The sequence below is a fragment of the Lethenteron reissneri genome, chromosome 45 (assembly GCF_015708825.2).
Source record: "Lethenteron reissneri isolate LAM-NWPU_2019-01 chromosome 45, ASM1570882v1, whole genome shotgun sequence".
In the NCBI taxonomy this organism is placed as follows: Eukaryota; Metazoa; Chordata; class Hyperoartia; order Petromyzontiformes; family Petromyzontidae; genus Lethenteron; species Lethenteron reissneri.
This window is the reverse complement of record NC_083823.1, coordinates 3,413,537-3,437,665: the sequence shown is the minus strand read 5'-3', so window position 1 is coordinate 3,437,665 and position 24,129 is coordinate 3,413,537. Positions and strand designations below refer to the sequence as shown.

Below are 24,129 nucleotides of genomic sequence, written 5' to 3'. Positions count from 1 at the left end.
GGGGCATCGCATGCGCTGTGAAGGAGGGTCGTTGCCCGAAACGTCGCCTAAGTGTCCACTTATTCATTTTAATGCCACGGTGTTTATTGACGAACGCGTTCAACTCAGTTTGGCGATCTGTGTTTGCTCACCACTTCCCGCGCTACAGAAGTAGCATCACCACCATCACCACCATCACCACCACCATCACCACCATCATCACCACCACCACCATCACCACCATCACCACCACCATCACCACCACCATCACCACCACCACCACCATCACCACCATCATCACCACCATCACCACCACCACCATCACCACCACCATCACCATCACCACCATCATCACCATCACCACCACCATCACCACCACCATCACCATCACCGCCACCACCATCACCACCATCACCACCACCATCATCACCATCACCGCCACCACCATCACCACCATCACCACCACCATCACCACCACCATCACCATCACCACCATCATCACCATCACCACCACCATCACCACCACCATCACCACCATCACCGCCACCACCATCACCACCATCACCACCACCATCATCACCATCACCGCCACCACCATCACCACCATCACCACCATCACCACCACCATCACCACCACCGCCACCACCACAACCACCATCACCACTGCCACCACCACCATCACCACAACCACCACCATCACCACCACCAAATACCGCAATTAATTCGCCTACTCTGGCTGGAGGGAAGAACGCGGGGTCTCTTGTCACCGGGCAGAGTGCGAATCCCTGATGGAGTTAGCTGGTGGCGGGGGGTGGGTGGTGGAGGTTTAAGCGCCGCGCTTAATGCGAAACTCCGCAGGGCCATCTGCCTCCAATTACTCTAATTGAGCGGCGACGTGAACTACGCTACTTAGAGACGCGCAAGCCGCCGCCTGCCCAGTTTCACGCGCGTCCACACAAACAAGTGGCAAGGGACGTTTGTGTTTATTTACGCGTCGTTGTTGTCGTTGTCGTTGTTGATAATGATGCGCCTCTGAGCACGGCGATGTGGGTCGCACCCGCAAACCACATCGCCCCCACGTTGTCGGGAGATGCTTCCAGGCACCGAACAAGATGTGCCAACGTTTCGCTCCACGTGCCGGGAACTTGTCTAGGAAATGAACACGATGTCCCGACGTTTCGCTCCACGTGCCGGGAACTTGTCTAGGATCTGAACATGATGTCCCGACGTTTCGCTCCACGCACCGGGAACTTCTCTAGGAACTGAACACGATGTCCCGACGTTTAGCTCCATGTACCGGGAACTTGTCTAGGATCTGAACACAGTGTCCCGACGTTTCGCTCCACGTATCGAGAACTTCTCTAGGAATCAAACTTAAAACATTTGTTTTTATTTTACACAAGAAGCGACCTGACCACAAATGATAGCTCAACGAAGTGGCTTATCACGTGGAACTTTATATCCAACAAATACCCTAAACGCATGTTTCTAAATGTGGAGGGTAAAGCCGGAGGGAGCTGGAGAAAATTCCACGCGACCACGGGGAGAGAGACACGTAAACTCCGAATATACAGCAACAGGCGTCAGGGTCGGGATCGAGCCCACGACCTCCTGTATACCAGGCGAGATAGTTAACATCTCCTAGCCACCGTGATGATGATGATGAGAAACACACAAACTCCAAATATACAGCAGCAGGCGTCAGGGTCGGGATCGAACCCACGACCTCCTGTATACCAGGCGAGGTAGTTAACATCTCCTAGCCACCGTGATCATGATGAGAGAGAGACACGCAAACTCCGAATATACAGCAACAGGCGTCAGGGTCGGGATCGAACCCACGACTTCCTGTATACCATGCGAGGTAGTTAACATCTCCTAGCCACCGTGATGATGATGAGAAACACACAAACTCCAAATATACAGCAGCAGGCGTCAGGGTCGGGATCGAACCCACGACCTCCTGTATACCAGGCGAGGTAGTTAACATCTCCTAGCCACCGTGATCATGATGAGAGAGAAACACACAAACTCCAAATATACAGCAGCAGGCGTTAGGGACAGGATCAAACCCACGACCTCCTGCAAACCAGGCGAGGTAGTTAACATCTCCTAGCCACCGCGGCGCCCCACGATGTCCCGACGTTTCGCCCCCACGTGTCTGGACCTTCAGTTCACAAAGACGCGGCTGCTGTGGCACGAGCGAGGCACGCTGCCGCAGGAGAAACCAATTTGGTGCCTGTGGGTGGCGGTGCAGCAAGTAGGTTCTGATAGATTCTGTATTTGAAGCTTTCGTGACTGCAAGGATTCATACTCTTAGTTTGTTCGGTAAAGTCACGTAGGTAAAAAATGAAATTAAAATTAATAAAAGTAATAATAGAAATAAAATAATAATAAAATAAAAAATCACGACGTTTCGGAGGCAACACAAGTCTCCGTCATCAGGTGGGACCGTCACAGCTAGATTTGCTGTATCAAGTAAGATAAGCAAGTTACTTGATACAGCAATCGTGCTGTGACGATTCCACCTGAAGACGGAAGCTTGTGTTGCCTCCGAAACGTCGTGATTTTTATTTTTATTCTACTTTTATTAATTTTAATTTTAATTAAGGGTAGACTTGGATCCGTGGTTTTCCGTGGTGTGCGGTGGTGGCGTTTGCGTGATCTCCTCGCCTGGAGAGTTTCTCAGGCTACACTCCAGTTTCATTTTACAGACATCTTTAATTTGTTTGAACAACAACCGTCAATTGACCTAAAAACGAATTTGAAGGTGAATACTTACAGGATTATTTTATTTTAAAGGAAGAGGGATGATGCAGTGATTAGCGCACTGCTCTTAAACTCTTCTGACCTAAATTCTATTCCCAGCCACGGCTACCATCAGTGGCTCGTGATGTCTGCACTGGCTCTAAACCTCACCCCTTCCAGCAACCCGCAACTCACCGTCACGATGAAGCATGACCGATACGGTGTGGGGAGGACTTCATCCAGCTGTGGATTGACATAAGCGGCTGTACATGCTTCATATATCGTGTTATTTGTTATCACTGTGCTTGCTTTCAAACAATGTAAACCACGATTTACAAACGTGCACATGTCAACCAACATGGTAATTGGCGTCCTCAACTCATCACACACCTGCACTGCATATCAGACGCAGGTGTGTGATGAATAAGCACGCTTGGCTACGTACGGTGCGAAATAAGTTCAACACACACACGAGAGGTATAAATAACTCTTTATTTATTTATTAAAATGTACTCTTTACGAGGTATAAATTACTCCCCCCCTCCAACCCAGCTTAAATATACGCTGCCAAGCCTGGTGGTGCCCATTCAGACGCTGTCTTTCCGACAGACCTGTTCTTCACCCGAGGACGGCTGCTTGCGTTGTGGCCGAAACGTCGGGAGAATTATTTTATTATGTTTTATTTTTATTATTTTATTATTTCCCTTCTACGTGACTTTACCGAAAGAACCAAGAAGATGAATCCCTGCAGTCACGAAAGCTTTAAATCGAAAGTACAAATTACTCTTTGTTTTTTACTGTAAAGTCACGTAGGTACAAAAATTAAATAAATTAAATCACGACGTTTCGGGCTTAAGTGTGTCCCACACACTTAAGCGATTATGCTTTCGCTAAGTTGTTTCCCCACCTGAAGAAGGACGCTTGTGTTGCGCCCGAAACGTCGTTATTTAATTTATTTAAATGTTTTATCTACGTGACTTTACAGAAAAAACCAAAGAGTATGAATCCTTGCAGTCACGAAAACTTCAAATCTAGAACAAGGTATAAATTGTCTTGTGATTGCTGCTGCGTTGGCAGTGATGCCCGATCACAATTTAACAAAAACAGAACTCAAAACCCACAGTACAGGTGTTTTGTTGGGGGGGGGGTTTAGATCGCGCAAATATAAATGTGTCGTTAAACCCGCCACCACCCGACAGAGCCATTTAGTAAGGGTTGTCACGTAAATAAAACATGCCAATTCGTTACCTGTACAGCACACCGGTGTGTTGGCGATTGACCCCACAACATTTACAATTTGAACACGACGTTTCTAACCCAAAAACCTCCACTGAAAATACTAGTGGTCGCGAAAGCCTCCTCGGTGTTCAACAAAACTTAACACATTCATTCATGAGACTGTGGCTTTAAGAGCAACGAACAATCGGCGACATTCTTCGTGCTATGAATAATCGTGAGCCATTGTCCGGATCGTCACCTACTCTGTGTGTATTTAAAGAAGGGGCCGTTGCCCGAAACGTTACACATCACGGAGCGTTGCGTTAGTTGACCAACGTGCAGTGGCTTCTTCTGCGCCGGTAGCGAACCGCGAACTCTGACTTTTAGTGGACGGTCGCCTTCCACTAAAATAAACGTAGCAGCCGGCCTGATTCTAATTGTGAGGTCCACGGATCCGCTTTGCAATGCCTCTGGGAGGTTGGCTGACGATAGCTCTTCGCGATACGAGCAGGATGTTGTGTGATTTGGGAACAGCGCCAGGCGATGCCCTCCGAGGCAGGGCTGTCTCTCAACGAGTCGGGGGTTTTTACGCATCAATGCCTGGAAAATAAACAATTAGCGGTGATTAAATTGGCACAGTCGGTGACAGCGTGCGCGTATTCTCTCGTGTACATCCGAGGTCGGTTTTGTTTATTTATTCAACACTCGTAGAGGCGTGCGAGTAACGAAGAGGTAGGAGCTGATAACACTGGTCAACAACAAAAAATACATTTTTTTCTGGCCTGGACTTTTGCAGCTGTTTTAGACTAATTTCAGGGTGCTGATTCCAAATCTGATCTCAGATTTGCTCTATCACATCTCATTTTATGCTATCGGCATACCCCATTTTCATTGATTTTACCCGAAATTAACTCTGTCACTTATGATTGCAAGTTGTTGCGAGTCAGTGACTGCTTTAGTGTTAAAATATGGTGCTGTATTTTTAGGATAGTGTGTTTATAATATCATTTTATGTAGATATCCACATTTATTTAATATTTTTATTCTGCAGTTTTGATTGAAAATGCAATATTTGATATGATAGACAGAAACTGATGCCAGATTTGGAATCAGCACCCCAAAATTACATTATTACCGTTGGAATACCTTATGCCAGAAAAAGTGTGTTGACCAGTGTTATATAGAAGACAGTCCATTTAAACATCGCTCTAACTTTCCATTTGCTTACCCTCATCAATGTCGTTCTTTCGCCAGGATGTTCCTTTAATTCGCGGCACTATATAATAAAACAACAACCCAGCGATACATTTTATTCTTGGCATTCATTGTATTATTATTACGTACAAAAAAACTGTATAATTTTATACTCTTCTACCTACGTGACTTTACCGAAAGAACCAAAGAGTATGGATTCCTGCAGTCACGAAAGCTTCAAATCAAGATTGAATTATTTTAGTGCTCCGAGTACAGGAGGGTTATGAAATTGAGCATGAACAGCTGTCTTTTATTTTCCGTTTCAGTGCAACAACGGGTTCCCTCTTAGGAGAAGAAGAAGAATGATGATGATGATGCCAACTGACAGCTCGCCACTGCTATGCAGTATTCGCTGACTTTCGTAGAGACTCAGAGCGAGGACGACTCAGAGATGCAAGGAGGGGGTTTATGTACCAACGTATTTTAACAAAAAATCAGCTTCACACTCAACAACAAAACAAGACAAAGATTCCCCCGAATAGCCTTAACAGACTGTTGGGTCAAGTTCCGTTAGCGAGCAGCACCTGGTGGGTGGCCAGCACCACGCCCTACCGCCTTTGTCTCCCCAGTAGGCGATGTTTTACACACCACCAATTACTTATTTGAGGCTGAGTCGACCTAGAGGAGGCCCAGAACCGGTTCAGATATTCGTCACCGGTGGTTGGCCGTGAGCGGGAATCGAACTCGCGTCGCCAGGTTCGTAGCGCAGCAGTGCGCTACCGCTCCCCACCCACTCGGCTACCTCCACACACACTCGCACACCTAACCCACCTCTCAATTATGCATGGCTTGAAATGTCATAGCTGCCAGGGGCAAGGCATTGTTAATCGGCTTACATCCCCGTAGGGGTATTTAAGAATAGAAAAAAAAACCACACACACTCAACAAAAATGTAATAATGAAACGGAGAGAAAACAATCCACAAACAGATCGTTTTCCCCAAAGCGAGCGGTAGAGAATTTTAAGATGTTCGTCTCAAATGCCGATCTCGAAACACTGTGCCCAGTGTCATCACGTGCACGACTCTCTGGAGTTTACGATGTTAGGTGCAGAATCAACTCAAATCGCTGTTCGCTATGAACAAGGGTTGCTGCCCGAAACGTCGCCTATTATATAATGTTTAATTCTAGATTTGAAGCTTTCGTGACTGCAAGGATTCATATTCTTAGGTTTTTTCGGTCAAGTCGTGATTTTTTTTTATTTTACTTTTATTCATTTTAATTTTTTACCTACGTGACTTTACCGAAAAAACCTAAGAATATATAATGTTTCTTTTTAGCGGCCGCAGTGTTCAGTTTTCACAGCGTGGGGGAGATGAGCTCTTGAGCTTTGAGTTTCCTCCAATCAACGAATCAATTTGCGAGTCGCGTTGTTTTATATTCGGCCCATCGTCTTCACGTTGGAGTTTAACATCTACTGACACTTTTGAAGCAAACGCCGTATATGTATTCACAATAAAGGTTTTTTCTTGGGTTAGATCGCCAATTAGTAAGGTTTCTCACGTTTACAAAACGTGGCAATTAGTTACTATTTCAGCACAACGGTGTGTTGTAAAGTAAAGCCACAGCAATTATAATTTGAGTACGACGTGTCGCTGGTTAATACAACAACCAGCTTCATCAGGTCATCACTGTGAGCCTATCAGGTGCGAAGTTCAGAGGGGTGGTTAAGGTAACCAAATCAATTAATATGGATTATGTTAAACTGAGAATATACGGTAACTAAATTTCGATTTGAAGCTTTCGTGACTGCATGGAAATAATAAAGTAATAAAAATAAAACATATCTTATTATGTTAAATTTTTATTATATCCCTTCTACGTGACTTTACAGAAAGAACAAAGAATATAGGTAACTATTATAGGCTGGGTTAGTCAAGTTAATCAACATACAATAGATAATATTCATCTGAGAATTTGCAGGACATATTACCGGTTGGATTAGCCACAGTTACTCAACACACACTAGATAATAATAGGGTTTTCCCCCTTTTTTTCTGGCAACAAAACTGAAACCTTTGAACGAGAGGATTCATGTCAGCAGTAACCACAATACTTGCAGTCAAAATGCAAACAAAAGACACACTATGAAAATATATGCATAGTCATATTCTTAGGTTTTTTCGGTAAAGTCACGTAGGTAAAACATTAATTAATAAAAGTAAAATAAAATAAAAATCACGACGTTTCGTCTTCAGGTGGAACCATCACAGCACGATTGCTGAAACAGCAATCGTGCTATGACGGTTCCACCTGAAGACGGAAGCTTGTGTTGCCTCCGAAACGTCGTGATTTTTATTTTATTTTTATTTTACTTTTATTAATTAATTAAAATTTCCCCTACGTGACTTTACCGAAAACAACCTAAGAATATGAATCCTTGCAGTCACGAAAGCTTCAAATCTAGAAATATGCATTGTCCTTGAAACTGATTGGTCCACACCAAGGAACGGCTTTCTTTTGAGCCAATTGGTGCTCGACCAGAGGAGGCCAAAAGGCGTACACAATAGCTACATCTTGACTTAAAGCTTTCGTGACTGCAAGAATTCATATTCTTTGGGTCTTTTGTTAAAGTCACGTTGATAGGTTCAAAGAAAAACCTCTTCTCTACTCGGTTGTTGTTGAACTATTTCTCGCCTTTCCAAGGCATAGCGCCACTGACAACGATTCGTTTAAGTGAGCCTTTTAAAACATCGAAATTATTATTATTTGACTCATACTGTGGATTAGTGAAGCAAGGTCACAGTTAGGACGGGTTCAGATATCGCTCACCCGCTGATGTTAGCCGAGGCCTGGAATCCAACTCGGGTCGCTGGGGTTACCTGTGCGTTGTGCGAACGATCGTTTTCAATTCGTGCGTTCTGTTGTAGGGTTTGACAACCGGTTAAATTAATGGTTGTTATCGTTTGACTTGCATCACACTGGGATTTTTGCGCGCAACGTTCTAATACGGTTTTTTTACTGGTAGGAACCTCCTGGTTACACCAGCCCACAGGGGATTATTGTGTCCGTCCGTCGTGCAGGGAGGGGCTGGGTGGGGAGGAAGGGGCTGGGTGGAGAGTGTGGGGTGGGGAGGAGCTGGGTGGGGAGGGTGGGGAGGGGCTGGGTGGGGAGGGGCTGGGTGGATGGTGGGGCTGGGTGGGGGGTGGGAGGAGTGGGGCTGGGTGGGGAGGGGCTGGTCACCCCGTGGTGCCCTTATAAAACTCAACGTTTAACCTACTCACGCCGGCTTGTGCCCGCCCTCACAGTCGGGCATATTTGCGGAATACACCACGCCGCCGTTGACCCTGCAGGCCATTGACCGAGCAACCCAACGTTCCTACCAGCTCCCTCCGCAGGAATGTGTTTAACTCTGGATGATTTGCTGGTTTATCCAGGATGTTTCTGTTGCGCGTCGTCGCTTAAAATGTTCTCTCTTCATATTCAGTTTGTTGCGGTTGCACCAGACTCAAGAGTCGCATGGCTCAACAGGGCTTTACCTAATAAAATGAAACTTGAAGTTGCCCATACTCTTAGTTCTTTCGGTAAAGTCACGTAGGTAAAAAAATAAATTAAAATTAATAAAAATAAAACAATGAAAATCACGACGTTTCGGAGGCAACACAAGTCTCCGTCATCAGTTGCCTCCGAAACGTCGTGATTTTCATTGTTTTATTTTTATTAATTTTAATTTCATTTTTTACCTACGTGACTTTACCGAAAGAACTAAGAGTATGAATCCTTGCAGTCACGAAAGCTTCAAATCTAGAATTGAAGTTGCCCCTCCAGCCACTAGAGGTCGCTATACACTCAACGATGTAAGATATAAAGAGTCACGAATAGAAATCGTGGTACCACATCGCGAAGATTCCTCTACGAGTCTACACTAATCGCGTTAAATCGCTATCTGCCTGTTAAGTCATTTCTCTTAAGGGGCCGTCCATAAATGACGTCACGCACCTAGGGGGGGGGGGGTCAGACATTTGTGACGATGTGTGACGAGGGAGGGGGGGTGAGAAATGCGACGTCACATCAAAATGCGCAACTTTAAATAAATATAGACAACGCGTTCTACTTAATTAAATAGACTTTTTAATAAATGTTTTCTCCTACAACATCAGAGTGCAGCGCCACATTAAATACGCACTACAATGACAATAGTTTAAAGCGATTTGAAGCATGTTTTATATTTTGGGGGGGGGGGGGGGCAGAGCTTTGTGACGTCATAGTTTAGGGGGGTCTGACTTTTTGTGACGCCGTGTGACGATGGGGGGGGGGTCAAAAATCGCCCAAAATCGAGTGGCGTCATTTATGGACGACCCTAAAGGCTTAACAGAAAAACCTAATAAAGTATTCGGAATCGCTGGTGGCTGCAGGGTTTTGGTAGTACATGTTGTTTATGCCATTTATTGTGAAAATTCCGTCACAGTTCCTACGATTGCTTTCTCATTGCTTTCATGGCTTTATTTTGGTGATTTTTGAAAAGTGTATTGGTTTGGCCATGTTTGTTGTAGTACAGAGTTAGACTGATGGCCTTAATCTAAGTTGTCTTGTGGTTGTTGTTGTTGTTGTTTGTGTTGTTGTAGTACAGAGTTAGACTGATGGCCTTAATCTAAGTTGTCTTGTGGTTGTTGTTGTTTGTGTTGTTGTAGTACAGAGTTAGACTGGTGGCCTTAATCTAAGTTGTCTTGTGGTTGTTGTTGTTTGTGTTGTTGTAGTACAGAGTTAGACTGATGGCCTTAATCTAAGTTGTCTTGTGGTTGTTGTTGTTGTTTGACTTGCATCCCACTGGGATTTTTGCACAGTGTTGGTGTACGGTGATTTTTCTGCAACATTTTGCTGTCTTTTCTTGGATTTTTTGTTTGCACTTAGTCACATATTCACTTTAAGATGTTTTTTGTTCATGTTTTAGTTTTTTGTTTGTTGCGGTTGCATCCGATTCAAGAGCCGAATGGCTCACAGGGCTATACCTAATACATGAACTTGAAACTTGATGGAAGTTGAACTATTTTGGTTCTCTTTGCGAGTCTGTGGGTCTCTTGGTGAGTTTGCATGGACTTCTTTCGCACCGTACTTAGCCAGGCGCGATAATTAATCGGATCTGTCGGTCTTTGTGTGAGTCTACGGCTCTCTGTGGGTCTATGCGAGTATACGGGTCTCTATGCGGGTCTATGGGTCTCTGTGTGAGTCTATGGGTCTACGTGTTGAATTATTATATATCGAAGTGTACAATTTCATACGGACGCGAAGCAGCTGCTTATCCTGTCTAGCAATTCAACATGTGCCTACGTATTTGTTGTACCAATTTAAAAGGAACGCTTCCCATGCTTATCCTGTCTAGCAATTCAACATGTGGCTACGTATTTGTTGTACCAATTTAAAAGGAACGCTTCCCATGCTTATCCTGTCTAACAGTTCAACAATGACCAACCCCTGCACGCTTATCCTATTTAGCAATTTAACACGGCACCCTTGGCGGGCTTTTCCGGCAACGTGAATTAGTGACGTCACTACGCAACGCGTTGACGTCATCACGCAAGACCAACGCGGCGCTGTTGCCAAAGCGACCGTGACGTGGCGCCCCCCCATTGGCTTATTCCGCCGCAAACGCCTCAAGTTTGTAAAATGTTACGGCTTTAATTTGAAATAACGTTTCCTTAAGGCCAACGAAGGTAACGAACTACTTTAAACATTACTAAACACGTGCAAGATCTTCAGTACTCTGCGCTGTTTACTCTTCGGGGATGTATTACTTTCACGCTTGAAGCTTGCGCTATCTCGCGGGGACCCCCCAAGTTGCCTGGCCTTCCTGCCGGGTTTGGGGCTCCTTCCTCCGTATGAATTCTAGGCGACGGAAGGGTCGGTCTGTCGATGTAAGGCCTCAACTCATTCAATCTCTTATTTAAGTCTTAATCTTCCAATCTGCTGCTGTACCTTGAAAGTACAGATGCAAAATTGCAGTTGCATTTCAATGGAATGTTTCAAATGTAATCGCTTGCAGTTGCGACTGTGTTCAGCTGTAAATGTGTTGAGAAGGGGTGTGTTTTGGATGGACTTGTCACCTTTATGGGAATGTGGAATTTCCTTCAGTAATCAAGGCGAGTCGTTACGATGTGCAACGAAATATCATTGTTATCCTTTGCGAAAATATCGTATTTTGCAAGTATTTGCTAACTTGAGGCACGGTTACGATTTCGGCTTAACTATTGAGGGCTGATCGAGATGATATCGATCAAATCAAGACGCGTAAGAGGTCGGAGCGCTCTTTGAAAGCTACATTTAATTGATAATTTAAAACTACGTAGCAACGTGCTTGCAAAAGAAAGTTTTCAATCGGTGTGCGTTCCTGCCACTACTTAGGGGTATGAGGGACGTGTACACTGAAATACACGTCAAACAAAAGTTGTAAAGATAGCAAAGAAGCATGGATAGGTATGTTTGGCGATACCATTGATTTCAAGAAAAACGCATTAAGTCAGTGGGTGTCGGAAGGACACATTGTAGAACTTCTTTCGCACCGTACGTAGCCAGCGGCGCTTATCGGAAGAGCAGCTTTCATGAAATCAGTTTTCAATCACGAGAAGGATGATCGATGGACGAGACTGATTATTGACGGAAGGCAAAGGAGTGATCGTGCCCAAGAGGATGAACACCGCGAATATGGAGCGGATAGATCGAATCGGCTCCCGTGAGCATCACATGTTTTTGTTTTTTGTTTGTTGCGGTTGCACCTGATTCAAGAGCCGAATGGCTCACAGGGCGATACCTAATACATGAACTTGAACAGAACCGTGGGGAGGCCTTCATCCAGCAGTGGATAGGTCATGAATGATGTTAGATTATCTTTAAATCAGATAAGTATTAGATAGACCCGTAGACTTATCACAACTGCCACAGACGTTACATCTATAAAGACATATGCAGTATAATACATGGGTTGTTTTGGTTTAGATCGCGTAAATATGCTGATTGGCCGTGTCGGGTGGTGGAGGGTTACGACACATTTATAAATAACGCGATCTAAACCCAACAACGTTGATTATGAATATATACAGTAATGCGTCGTTAAACCCGTCACTACCCGACAGCCAATTCGTAAGGTTTATAACGTAAACAGAACATGCCAATTCGTTACGAGTGCAACACACTGGTATGTTGGAGAGCAAATACACAACGTTTACAATCTTACTAATTGGCTGTGGCGGGTTTAACGACACATTTATATTTACTCGATCTAACCCAAAATAACCTATATTATGGATGGTATTGGTCGCGAAAGCCAGTGTTAAACAATACTTTACATTCGCCAGGTGAGGGCCCAGTGAAACAATTTTTCAAAAGGAGACCTGGGTTCATACATTGTCTAATGGGAAGATCGACAACAAGCCAGAGTGGAGCTTTTATCGTTTGGTCCAACCAAGGCTGTAAATTAGTAACGGCCGATAAACGCCATTCCACGATCATTCCAACAAAAAATCTCTAACTTGGTCTTTTTTTACTGCTGTGGAATGCACAGTTACATTTGGTTTCCATCGAAACGCTCAGAATTGGAATTGACCGAACATCCCAATGTAGAACCCTCCTGAAAATATGTTGGTGTTTCAGCGAGGAGTTCTTGGATTAAGGGCATCGTTATTTATTTAAATCCCATGAATAATGAACACCTTTTATAATGCGTGCATATTTTGCAAATTGGGCGCGGTATTCAATACAGAACTCGGCAGGCACAGAGCCAGAGCTCCCAAGTCCCTCGTAAGCCGGCCTGAATAGTTGAGAGGCTGGACAGGTGAGCGTTAAATGTGTTTTAAAGAAACTTCCTTATATTGTGTACAATGTTTTTTTTTTCCTGTGAAGGTGGAGATGGGACGTGAATGAAAACAATGAATTGTGCCTTATTGAATCTATATTTGAAGTTTTTGTGACTGCAGGGATCCATACTCTTTGGTTTTTTCGGTAAAGTCACGCAGGTATAAAATAAACGTCGTGATTTATTTTATTTTATACCTACGTGACTTTGCCGAAAGAACCAAAGAATATGTGCCTTATTGCTCACGCGAATGTGAAACCGTGACCTTGAACACCACCACTGTTTCCTTTCCCACAATCCCCACTATCTCCCTGCTGTAGGTCAAGCGTAGCCTTGTTTCTTGGGCTCCCTGGACAAGACAAGGCCAAGCAATAATTTTTAATTGAAAAGTGAGAAGTCTTGGCCTACTGTCTGTACCCAATCGAGACTGTCCGGACCGCACCGGCGACGCAGCCGCAATTACAACAACAACACCATCACCATTGCTGGCTTGAGCTGACAACTCAACCATGCAGCCGGTGCTCAAGATGAAGGTGAACGAGCTGTTCGCCCGCTGGTTGAGCAGCGATGATGTTCGGCGGTCCCTGAAGGAGCTTCTTTATCAAATTCAAAACTCTGATGATGACGCGACGGGAGGGGAGGAGGGCTCTCCGGACTGTGACGGCAACATGGAGGATGATGCTGCCATGCTGAGTGCAAACGGGAGCTCGTCGGATTTCGGCCGAACGTCGCTGACATCCTCGCCCAGGTACCGCTGCTGCCGACACTGATATGGATGAGTGGCTGAAGAGACGGGTGCTGTTTCTGAGTGCTAAGTGGGCACCGCTGAGATCCTGGATTTGAATCTGGGTTTTGGCAGCCCGTGATTAAATCGAGTTTCCAAGTGTTGGCAGTTGATGGCAGGATTGCATGACACTGGTCCTTGAAGGCCACAATCCAGCATAGTTTATAGATTACACCGAGTTCATCAAAACAGTCAACAACAAAAAGTCCTCTTTAAGCACTGATTAAGTGTTTGAAAGCTCAGTTGGATTGAAAATAAAAAAAAACTGCAATCCTTGAGGAACGGACTTATGCACCCTGGCTAAGTTTTCAGCCTGGTCACCAATAACTGCACAAAAAAAAATCATGAAATTTGGTTTAAAGCTTTATTGGATTATTCCATATCTGAAAATTGAGCTGACTGAGGCAAACTCGCTCCTCACCGAGAACGTAACGAGTGAAGAGTTTTCCGATTTCATATCAATTGTTATTTTGCCATGCTTGCCATATTTAAATCCAGCAAACGCATTAAAATGTATTAATTCTAGATTTGAAGCTTTCGTGACTGCAAGGATTCATATTCTTAGGTTTTTTCGGTAAAGTCACGTAGGTAAAAATATTAAAATTAATAAAAGTAAAATAAAAATACATTTTTTTTATTTTATTTTTATTTTACTTTTATGAATTTAATTTTTTTACCTATGTGACTTTACCGAAAAAACCTAAGAATATGCATAAAAATGTGTTCACAAGACAATGTGTAAATCATGAAAGCAGTAAAAGTGGCAAAGCTGAATGACATTCTGTAGCTTATGGTCCAAGATTTGAAGAATTAAAAAATCTCTCGCGAATTACTTTATTTGGAAAGACGGCAATCGTTGCCCCCTACTCCAAAAACGTACCTGGAACCTGGGTAAACGAGTGGCATTATTGATCTCTGATGTGTTTTCGGGTTCTACCAACAATTTGCGACGTGTGCCTGGAGATTCTTCCATTCCTGCGAGCGTATTTAGCGTGGCCAAGATGCTTGCAGTGACGCATCAGTATCGTTTGCGTCCGTTTGCAAGTGGGAAGCTTCTGCCTCGTGTGGCTGCGGACCGTGCAAAGTGAAGTTGTTGGCCAGATGTGGCCCGCCCGTGTTCTATGCGGTTGCGGACGATGCTTCTCGCCGGTTTGACGGCGGCGTTGTTGCTGCTCTTGCAGATCTCCAAGGCAGCCTGCTCACTCCATGCTGGGCTCTGGTGCCCCCTTAAGTCCACGCAGCCCCCACATCCTCTCGGGATCACACAGGACCCCGCGACGACTGCTGGGAAGCAGGCAGGCAAGGCCACAATCTCCGTGGACTCCTCTGTCTTTGAGTCCGTCTTTAACCATTCTTTGCAACATATTTACACATGATAAACCACTTTGGTCAGGTCGCTTCTGAAAAATAAGCTGTTAACTCAGTGGGTTTTACCTGGTAAAATAAAAATTAAGTTTTATTTGTGTATTTTTTAAAGTGCTTTGCTTTCCTTTCCTTTACTTTGCACACCCATCGTGTTTTGTTGTTTTGTTGTTGTAATGTTCTGACCGACCCTACTGGAAATCTGTGAAAAAGGGCTTTATAGCTCATCGGATTACTCCAGTATAAATACATATTCTGATTCTGGCTCAGTTGTAGAGTGAGCAGCCCCCAATTGGAAGGTGGCAAGTTCCAAATCATGGTTGAGGGTTGCCACAAAACATCCCTCTGGGGATGATAAAAATTAGTATCACCTTGTGGAGAGGTCAACAGCCAGAACACACAAGCACGAAGACATCATAATATGAATAGTAGAACACGAAGGAAAGAAGTACCTTCACAACCAGTATATTTAAGAATTGTGACTCGCTGTGAGCTGCATATGTCACAACGGACCGAGGTTAGAGTCTCTTAAGAGTCCGTTAATGTCAAAGGCTCTAACAACCTAACTCCAGCAATTTTGGAAGATGGTAAAGTGTAGCGGGAGAAATGTCCCAACAATACTTTTATAAAATTATCAAGATTTATATATTTTTAATCACAATATATGCATTTAAATGCATGCGTACATCCGTGTTTAACACTTTCTCTATACATTGTATGTCTGCCACTAGAGGCATTATAAAAAAAAATATTCGTGACCCTGAATCCTGACAATCCACGGAATCGTTTATTTATTTTATATTTCACAAAACCCAACGCCCACGTGCGCACTGGCACGCACTCGCACAACACGCACACAAAAAGAAAAGTGAAAAATAATTACATGGGGCATTTACCTTTAATCCCCACATTCCTCCGTTCACCTCCAACCACATTAACAGCTTATGTGACAAATGGCAAAGTGATTGTTGTAATGAATAGCGAGCTCGCTGCTGTGGCTTGTTTGAGATGTTCACTCCCTGTTGCTTTGTATTACCGTTTGTTGCCTTACTGCCGCTCCTTTTTTGTATGCATTTATTTATTCTCATCTCGCAATCGTTATTTCCAGTTGTACGATTGGCATACTGTCATGCGACGGTGACGTGCGCCCGTGTCTAACATTTACAGCAGGGGTCGGGAACCTTTTTGACTGGGAGAGCCATAAAAGCCAAATATTTCTAAATATATTTCATTGAGAGCCATATAGTAATTTTTAACGTATAATAAATTAAATATGTCTTACTTTTAATGCGACTTCTGGTGCTGCGTGGTTTTGCTGATGGCCTTGTAGTCTGGTTCATACGTTGGTGACGTTGAGCTTCGTGCAGGCGTGACCCGTGAAATTTATCTTCAAAACTAATTTCTGTTTACTTTAAAACGACACGATATTGTTAAGCAATATCACAAGTATTTTAAAATCAGTTCCAAACTGATTTTTTTTTCAACTCAAAATTGTCTGGGAGCCATATGCCGTCACTGGAAGAGCCATATATGGCTCGCGAGCCATAGGTTCCCGACCGCTGATTTACAGCAACCTGCACGACAGTCGGCCTTGTGTCCGAGAAGGGCGTATTTTTCAACTCGTGTTGCGTTATTGATTTTGGTGTTGTGACGTGAAGACATTTTTAATCCGAACCGTCACAGCAGCAATGCGTGCGCCACTTTTTGGTCGGAAAAGATCACATCGCAACAATTGTTTCGGTTCAACGATGAGTTCGGTGAATCACTTTCAATTCTGTGTCGTTCACAAAACAACGTGAACATATTTTCCTTCATCCATGTATTTTTTTAAGTTCTGCATCGGCACACTTGGGTAATGCATTTGAATTCACGCTAGGTGGTGCATCTTCCCCTGCGCCCTGCAGAGATTGTTCATCACATATTAGTTCAACTGAAATTGCTAAAATAGGCCACACATAGTGACAAGTCAAATTGAACGTGATGAAGTTTTTGTTGCCGCATCATTGGTGACCAGACAAGAACGATTGTAGAACGCGGTACACACAACACACAAAAACACGCTTCATCTGAACATGGAGGGGGGCAGGATTACTAATACCACAACCTAGGTGTAAAACTCCATGCGTAGGATGACATGCAAAAGGAAAAAAACAATGACAAGGTGTGGTTGGCATAAACTGCATTTATATAAGCTCCTAGCTTGGCAGTGTCTCATTCTTCACCTGAAGACGGCTGCTTGCATTGTAGCCGAAACGTCGTGAGAATTATTTTATTATGTTTTATTTGTATTATTTTATTACTTCCCTTCTGCGTGACTTTACCGAAAAAAACCAAGAAGATAAACTGCATTGTTCTTAACTTGCTCTGTATCTTGAATGTAAGTCTCTCCCAAGCCAGAGCAGGGAGCTACCTCTGAATTAAGGTGGGAGGGGATAAGTTGAAAGCTTTGTTAAATAGGGGGCACAGACTCCTACAACCTCTCCCGCAATAGAATCTCCACTCGACTGCATTAGCTCGCTACACTTAAGAGTCCGACTGCATCGGGATGCCCACTTGGTTCAGAGGTCAGCGCACTGAGCTGCTACTGCTGGTATCTTGGGTTGAAAATCCTGGCAGCCACCTATAATTAAACTGCGTTCTCAAGTGTTGTTATTTCATGCTCTCAGCCTGGTCACCAATGACATATCAAAAATATTTAGTGTGTGTACTTCAGTTGGCTAAATTCGAGCTCTAAGGGTTAAAAGTATTGGTTTGTCTATCATGCAAGGAACATTGCTCTCTCTGTAGAAGGGCGGATGGGAAAATGCTTCCCTATAGTGTGGAAGAGATCCCCACAGTGACGTCTGTGGCTACCCGGCAACTCCGATTTTCCCCGAACCTCCAATTTGGCATGGTTGGCTAGGTATGGTGCGAAAGAAGGTAAACATATATGCATACATGCTTACGTATAACACATTAAGGTGCACTTTTCTGCTAGAGTTCAGTATGTTTAATCTTGATTTGAAGCTTTCGTGACTGCAGGAATCCATACTCTCCACTGCTGGATTATATTTTTTCCGCCTGAGGACGACAGCTTGTGTTGCGATCGAAACGTCGTGATTTATTTTATTTCAGTATGTATACTTCGTATAATGACATAACGTCGAATGGCACAATCGGGATACAACTGGGGAACACATTTATACATACACTACATATTTTTGTAAGTGTCTGGCTTAATTGTGGTTACCTAAAACCACGATTAAAAGCCCAACACGACGGCGGTAACTGACTCGCACAGCCATTATTGACCACGATGCATCACTCCGTCCACTCCTCTGTTGGTACCAAATACGGACTGGAAGTCGTGGCGCGCGAGCGGAGAGCCACGTTGAGGCTCGCTGGAAGCCACGGAGGTATGCGGCACGCGCTCCGTCTTGCCCGCCCCGCCGGGACGGGGGAGCTTAGGCGCGTGCCTATGGCTGTCTCACCTGCGCCTTCACAAAACACACCGCGAGACAGTAACGTATGAATAACAGCGGTGAGGCTGGCCGCATAGGGCTGCGGTGAGGGGCACTAAACTCACATTCGGAAGCTGTTATGCGAGTTCAAGTCTCGGTCGGGTGTGTCGAGTCGGATGGAGTCGACACCTGACCGTCATCCCTCTAGACGGATTCTAATAAAAACATTTACGAGTGGACTGCTTAGTGGGAAGTCGGTAGTGGTTGTCCTATGCTGAGATCGGCCCTCACGATGGAATTTCCACCACTCCTTGAGGGTCCGCCAGTAGAGACGAGCGGTGGCGCGTTCCTCGTTTGAGCAGGGGAGATACTTTGATTCGTGAAAAGGTGGACGTCGGGGACTCGATAGAGTTCAATTCATATCTGTTGTACATCATCAGCAACAGCAGTTGCTTTCAACAAATGACAGGCTGATCCTGGGTTCACTTGGCCTTACAGAGTGTTACGTAATTAGTATTTTGTTTAGGGTTACGTTTGGTGATAAAATGAATACCAGTGTCAGGATTAGGGTTAAGTCTAGTGTTACTGCTGGGGTTAGTGTTAATGACAGTGCTATTGTCAGGGAGACACTTTCGTGTCAAGGCCAGGGGTAGGGATTAGGAGTCGGGATTAGAGTTCAGAATAAGCGTCAGTGTCACGCTTTTTACACTCACTTGACAATGGTATGTCCCAGCAGCTACTCAGTTCACTTTCCTGCCAGTTAAATAAAACAACCGTGCTGGTGGTGCCGCTTGCTCCTATTTTATTTCTCCACCTTTTAATGAAAGGGTTAAGGCAGTGGGGCTGGTCTCGTCTCCATGTGTTGGGGTTGCCTTTGTAGTTTCCAGAAGAAGGCAAACAGGTCTGACTAGCCGCGCTGGGTCATGTCGGCTGTATTTTTTCCCCCCCAGAAGGAGCCTCACACATTTCCAAGTGTACGTGAAGTTGACTACGTCTGGCCCACAGAACCTGCGGTATAAACATTGGCATTTGTCTCTCTAACACACTTACCATTGGGAACGTGGAATTTCCACCAATCGCTCAGAGCCACCAATTGCGGTAAACAACCAATCATTGTTCTTCTTGGTTCTTTCGGTAAAGTCACGTAGAAGGGAAATAATAAAATAAAAAAAATAAAACATAATAAAATAATTCTCACGACGTTTCGGCTACAACGCAATGTTTTATTTTTATTATTTTATTATTTCCCTTCTACGTGACTTTACCGAAAGAACCAAGAAGATGAATCCCTGCAGTCACGAAAGCTTTAAATCGAAATTTAACCAGTCATTGCTCGATTGACCAACGAGGTACCTTGCCTTTTAACATGTGACAAAGTCCGTACGACAATTGATTAAAAACAATTGGCAAGCCTCTTTGTACGGCAAGTGTGCATATATATCCAAACAGATTTCCCCGTTATTAGCGAGGACATTAAGGCCAGCATAGCACACAAGGGGTTGGTGTGACCAGGAGCACGATGCAGCTAGCTTTGTCTCTCCATTGCTGATGTTTACACACTGCACCAGGTACTCAATTAAGCATTCAGTCGACCTAGCAGAGGCCGGGCAAATACCCGCAACTGATGTTAGTCGTGGCTGGGATTCGAACTTAGTTCACTGGGTTTGTAGTGCAGTGTGCCAACCTACACGCCACCCTTATATAACAACAACTGTCATTTGCCAATAAGTGGTGGTGACATGGCCAGGGTAATTGTGTGAGGCTATTTTCACACAAGGCAACTTGACATGTCAAAGGCTTGTGGGCAGGAGGTCGAGGGACAGGCCCAGGTACTATGGGTTGACTGACTGAGATGACTGACAGATGTATTGCATGCACTCTCCACTGTGCCAGCTGTATCTGCGGTGCTGCAGTGGAGAGATAGTTGGAGTTTGCATGTTCTCTCTCTCTTCTTGTGGTCGTGTGGATATGTCTCCGGGTCCTCCGATTTTCCCCCTCACATTTTTTTGTGTATTCGACTGCTATAAATGTCCACGTGATTGGCCACTTCGTTGAGCTATCATTTGTGGTGTATATCTGGTAAAATAAACAAAATATAGTTTGAATATGATAATTGTTTTTTTACCCTTTTATCTGGCAACAAAACTGACACCTTTTTTACAAGGAGTTATGTTTGCATTGACCACAATACCTGCGGTAGGAATGCTAACAAAAAACACAACTCTGATAATGTATGCACTGTCCTTGAAATTGATTGGTCCACACCCGAGACAGCTTTTCTTAGAGCCCAGTCTCACATGGTGTTGGACCAGATGATGCCAAAAGGCGCACAACTCAAAGACAATGCACCATCAGAGTATGAGAGCTTTAGTTTCATCCTGGCATGCACCACACCTGCTGGTTCAGAGGAACACATTGCAATATCGGGGAGAAACTGGCAGCAGAGCGTGGCGTCGCGTGCTAACCAGCGTGTCACCTCGGCACGTTGAGGTGAGAAGGTGACGTGACCCCCATCTCCACCCACCCACCCACCCGCACTTGTCCCCGCCCCGCTCGGCACCTCGTCTCTGCCTTTCCCACCAAAGGTCATCGGAGAGAAAGTCTAGAAATAATAGCTGTGGCTCGTGGCTGTGTGAAGTTTCAGGGTGCGGTGCGTGCGTGCGTGCATGCTGGTGGGGAGCGGTAGGGTTGAACTTCTTACGCACCGTACGCAGCCAACCGTGTTAAAACGAGGTGTGGGGAAGGACAACAAACTAAACACAAAAAGCAGTTCTAAAGAAATTTATTTTCAATTTAGATTTGAAAAGGCATAGCTTCAATGGGTCCCAGACGGCCGCAGAAGAGCATCTGAAAGCACACAATGCGGTAACCGTCTTTGTTCTATGGCTAGCCAAAAGCTGCTACTGTGAGGATGGCCGGAGTTCGCGTGTTTGTTTATGCTCCTTGACGAGATTAGCAAGGTATTGTGGTTCATATGTGGCAAGCACTTTGTAGTGAGTGCGACCTTCTAACATATTCGTTCGGTAACTAGAAGCCAATGCAGCTCGGCGAGCACTGGACGGACATGGTCCGATCTTGCAGTACCTGTCACGACACGTGCCAGACAATTTTGTACATGCTGCAGCTTGCTAATGTTATTGCCAGATGTAGCGGTTAGCGCGCTGCGCTACGAACCCGGCTACCCGAGTTCGATTCCCGCTCACGGCCAACACCAGCGACGATTATCTGAAGCGGCCCTGGACCTCCCCTAGGTGGACTTTGTCTCAAATGAATACCTTGTGCGGTGTGTAAACATCGTCACTGGGGAGATAAAGGCGGCCGGGCGTGGTGCTGGCCACGCACCCCCTCGTGTGCCGTGCTGGCCTTCATAGGTGTTTGTTAACAGCACTTGCTCCAAAAGCCTATACAGGCTATACGGTGGATATTTTTCCTTGAATTGTACTTACAAAAAGACAAGCTTTAATTTGTATTATAAATGCACACATGTTCAAGGTAGAAGCGCATTGTGTTAATATGCCAGTCCTCTCAGTGAAATTTCTGGGCATGGTGATTGGTATCTGAAACTCACCTGAGCATTGCCAGGTCAGCTCTGCCTAAAATGAGTAGCACCTGTTGTGATGGTGGTCGCCGTCGTCATTAGCACAGGTAAGACAATGATGGGCAGGTGTGTGTCTTTGTGGTGCTTGAATTGCTGGCCTTCATAGGTGCTTACAGACAGCAGTTGCCACAAAAGTCTGTTGAGGCTATATGGCAGATCTTTGCCTTTGTGCTACTTGGATTAACGCTTCTAACAATGAGCAGAACGTTGGATAAGTCTCAGTGTTAACACAGCGAGAAGTATTGGTGGAGCATCTGCCAGTCACCGTCGTCTGATAACCCATAATAATTCAAATTATCTCGTGTCTGCTCCAGGACCTCCTGTTCAGTGCCCCTTTGCCGCTTGACTTGACCTCAAAGTGAACCCAGCCGATTCTTTGGGTCTTTCGGTAAAGTCACGTAGATAGAAAAAAAAATTCTAACAATAAAATAATAAAAATAAAAATGAATGAAAATAAAGTGACCCATATGAATATGAATTCCCGCGGTCACGAAAGCTTTAAGTCAAGATTGAACCTAGCCTGGCACAAATGGCGCGCTGAAGTCATTGCCACTTGGTGGCGAACGTCAGTGATTGTGCAGTGCCATGACAGCTCTCTCGTTTCTCGTCGACGCAAGTGCCGCGTTGGCGAGATGTTAACTCCCTTGTCTGGTATGCAGGAGGTCGTGGGTTCAACCCAGACCCTGACACCTGCTGTGTATTTGGAATTTGCATGTTTCTCTTTCTCCGTGGTCGTGTGGATTTCTATACGGGTCATCTGGTTTTTTCCTCCACGTTTATAATCACCATGTGTTTAGAGTATTTGGGTGCTATAAATGAGATATCATTTGTGGCCAGGTCGCTTTTGAAAAGAAGCTGTATAGCTCTGTGGGCCTTACCTGGTAAAATAAAAATAGTTTAAGGTTCGTTTTAAAATATTTTTTTCTATGGTGCCACAACTGCGGTGGCACGCGATACCCGGAGCGGGCCGGGTGGCCTCACAAGTGAACCTAGCCTGGCACGGGCATAGTTCGGACGGCGAGCGGCAGCTGTCGCCTCCGGGTGGTGGTGGGATGGGAGGGAGGGGGGTTCGCCTGTGGACGCTCGGAGGAAGGGTGGGGAGGTGTGCGTGGGTGGGCAGCGAAGGCGACCGCGGAGGGAGAGAGTTGGAGAGAGGTGGGACGTTTCACCATCGCCCACTGTGACAACGGCAGCCGGGCTCGGCGCTGGGATTTCACACCGCCTCGTTTGGTTGGCGGTGTTAAGAGTGAGCGACGGCCACGTGTGCGCCTGGCCCTTTTTGCAGTCTTTGCTAAAAACGAAAAAAAAAATCAAAAACAATTAAATTAAATTGTATAAGTCTCCGGCATGCCGTGCACGCACTGCGGTGGGCTGGTTGAGGACAAGAGGTTGGTTTAACTTTCATGTTTTTTCCTGTTTTTTTTGTGTATGCGATACATGTGCTGTGTTGTAACTGCTGTTATGTTGGGCATGTTATGAATGAACGTTTGAAATGACCGTACTTTTGTTGTGTTTTCATCATCGCTGGTTGAGTGTACTTGGTTCTTTAAATGTTTGACCTTTGTTGCTCTCTGACCTTTTGTTTTCAAAAATGGACCCCGTGCTTTTTGGTTGGCTGTTGTAAATCGTCAAATACAGACATTGTCGTCTTCATTACGTTCATCATCATTGTCATGATCTTCATGTTATTGCAGTGACACAATCAATCATAATCATAATTGTAACGAAAGAAATAACATCATCATAGGAGTGACAATTATCGTCATTATCATCACGCTAGGGGGTGGCACAATCATCATTAGTACCGCCAAGTCCAGCGCCACCAATTTGGCGATTGTGGAAATCAATTGTATTCATACTCTTAGGTTCTTTCGGTAAAGTCACGTAGGTAAAATAAAAAAAATAAAGAAATAAAAATAACTAAATAAAATCACGACGTTTCGGAAGCAACACAAGCCTCC

The 24,129-nt window shown here is 44.8% G+C and overlaps 1 protein-coding gene across 3 annotated transcripts in view; it reads left to right on the top strand.

The window, feature by feature from the left end:
- Positions 1-10,745: 10,745 nt before the first annotated feature.
- Positions 10,746-24,129, top strand: part of LOC133353936 (serine/threonine-protein phosphatase 2A regulatory subunit B'' subunit beta-like) — a 90,545-nt gene continuing 77,161 nt past the window's right edge. The window contains exons 1-3 of one of the 3 annotated variants that reach the window (XM_061570455.1): positions 10,746-10,849; positions 13,305-13,732; positions 14,950-15,067. In XM_061570455.1, the coding sequence (XP_061426439.1) occupies positions 13,494-13,732; positions 14,950-15,067 (357 nt within the window). In that variant the 5' untranslated portion in view covers positions 10,746-10,849; positions 13,305-13,493. Of the gene's footprint in view, positions 11,051-13,304; positions 13,733-14,949; positions 15,068-23,349; positions 23,557-24,129 lie in introns of those variants that run through there. The other 2 variants (XM_061570454.1, XM_061570451.1) reach the window with 2 other exon arrangements.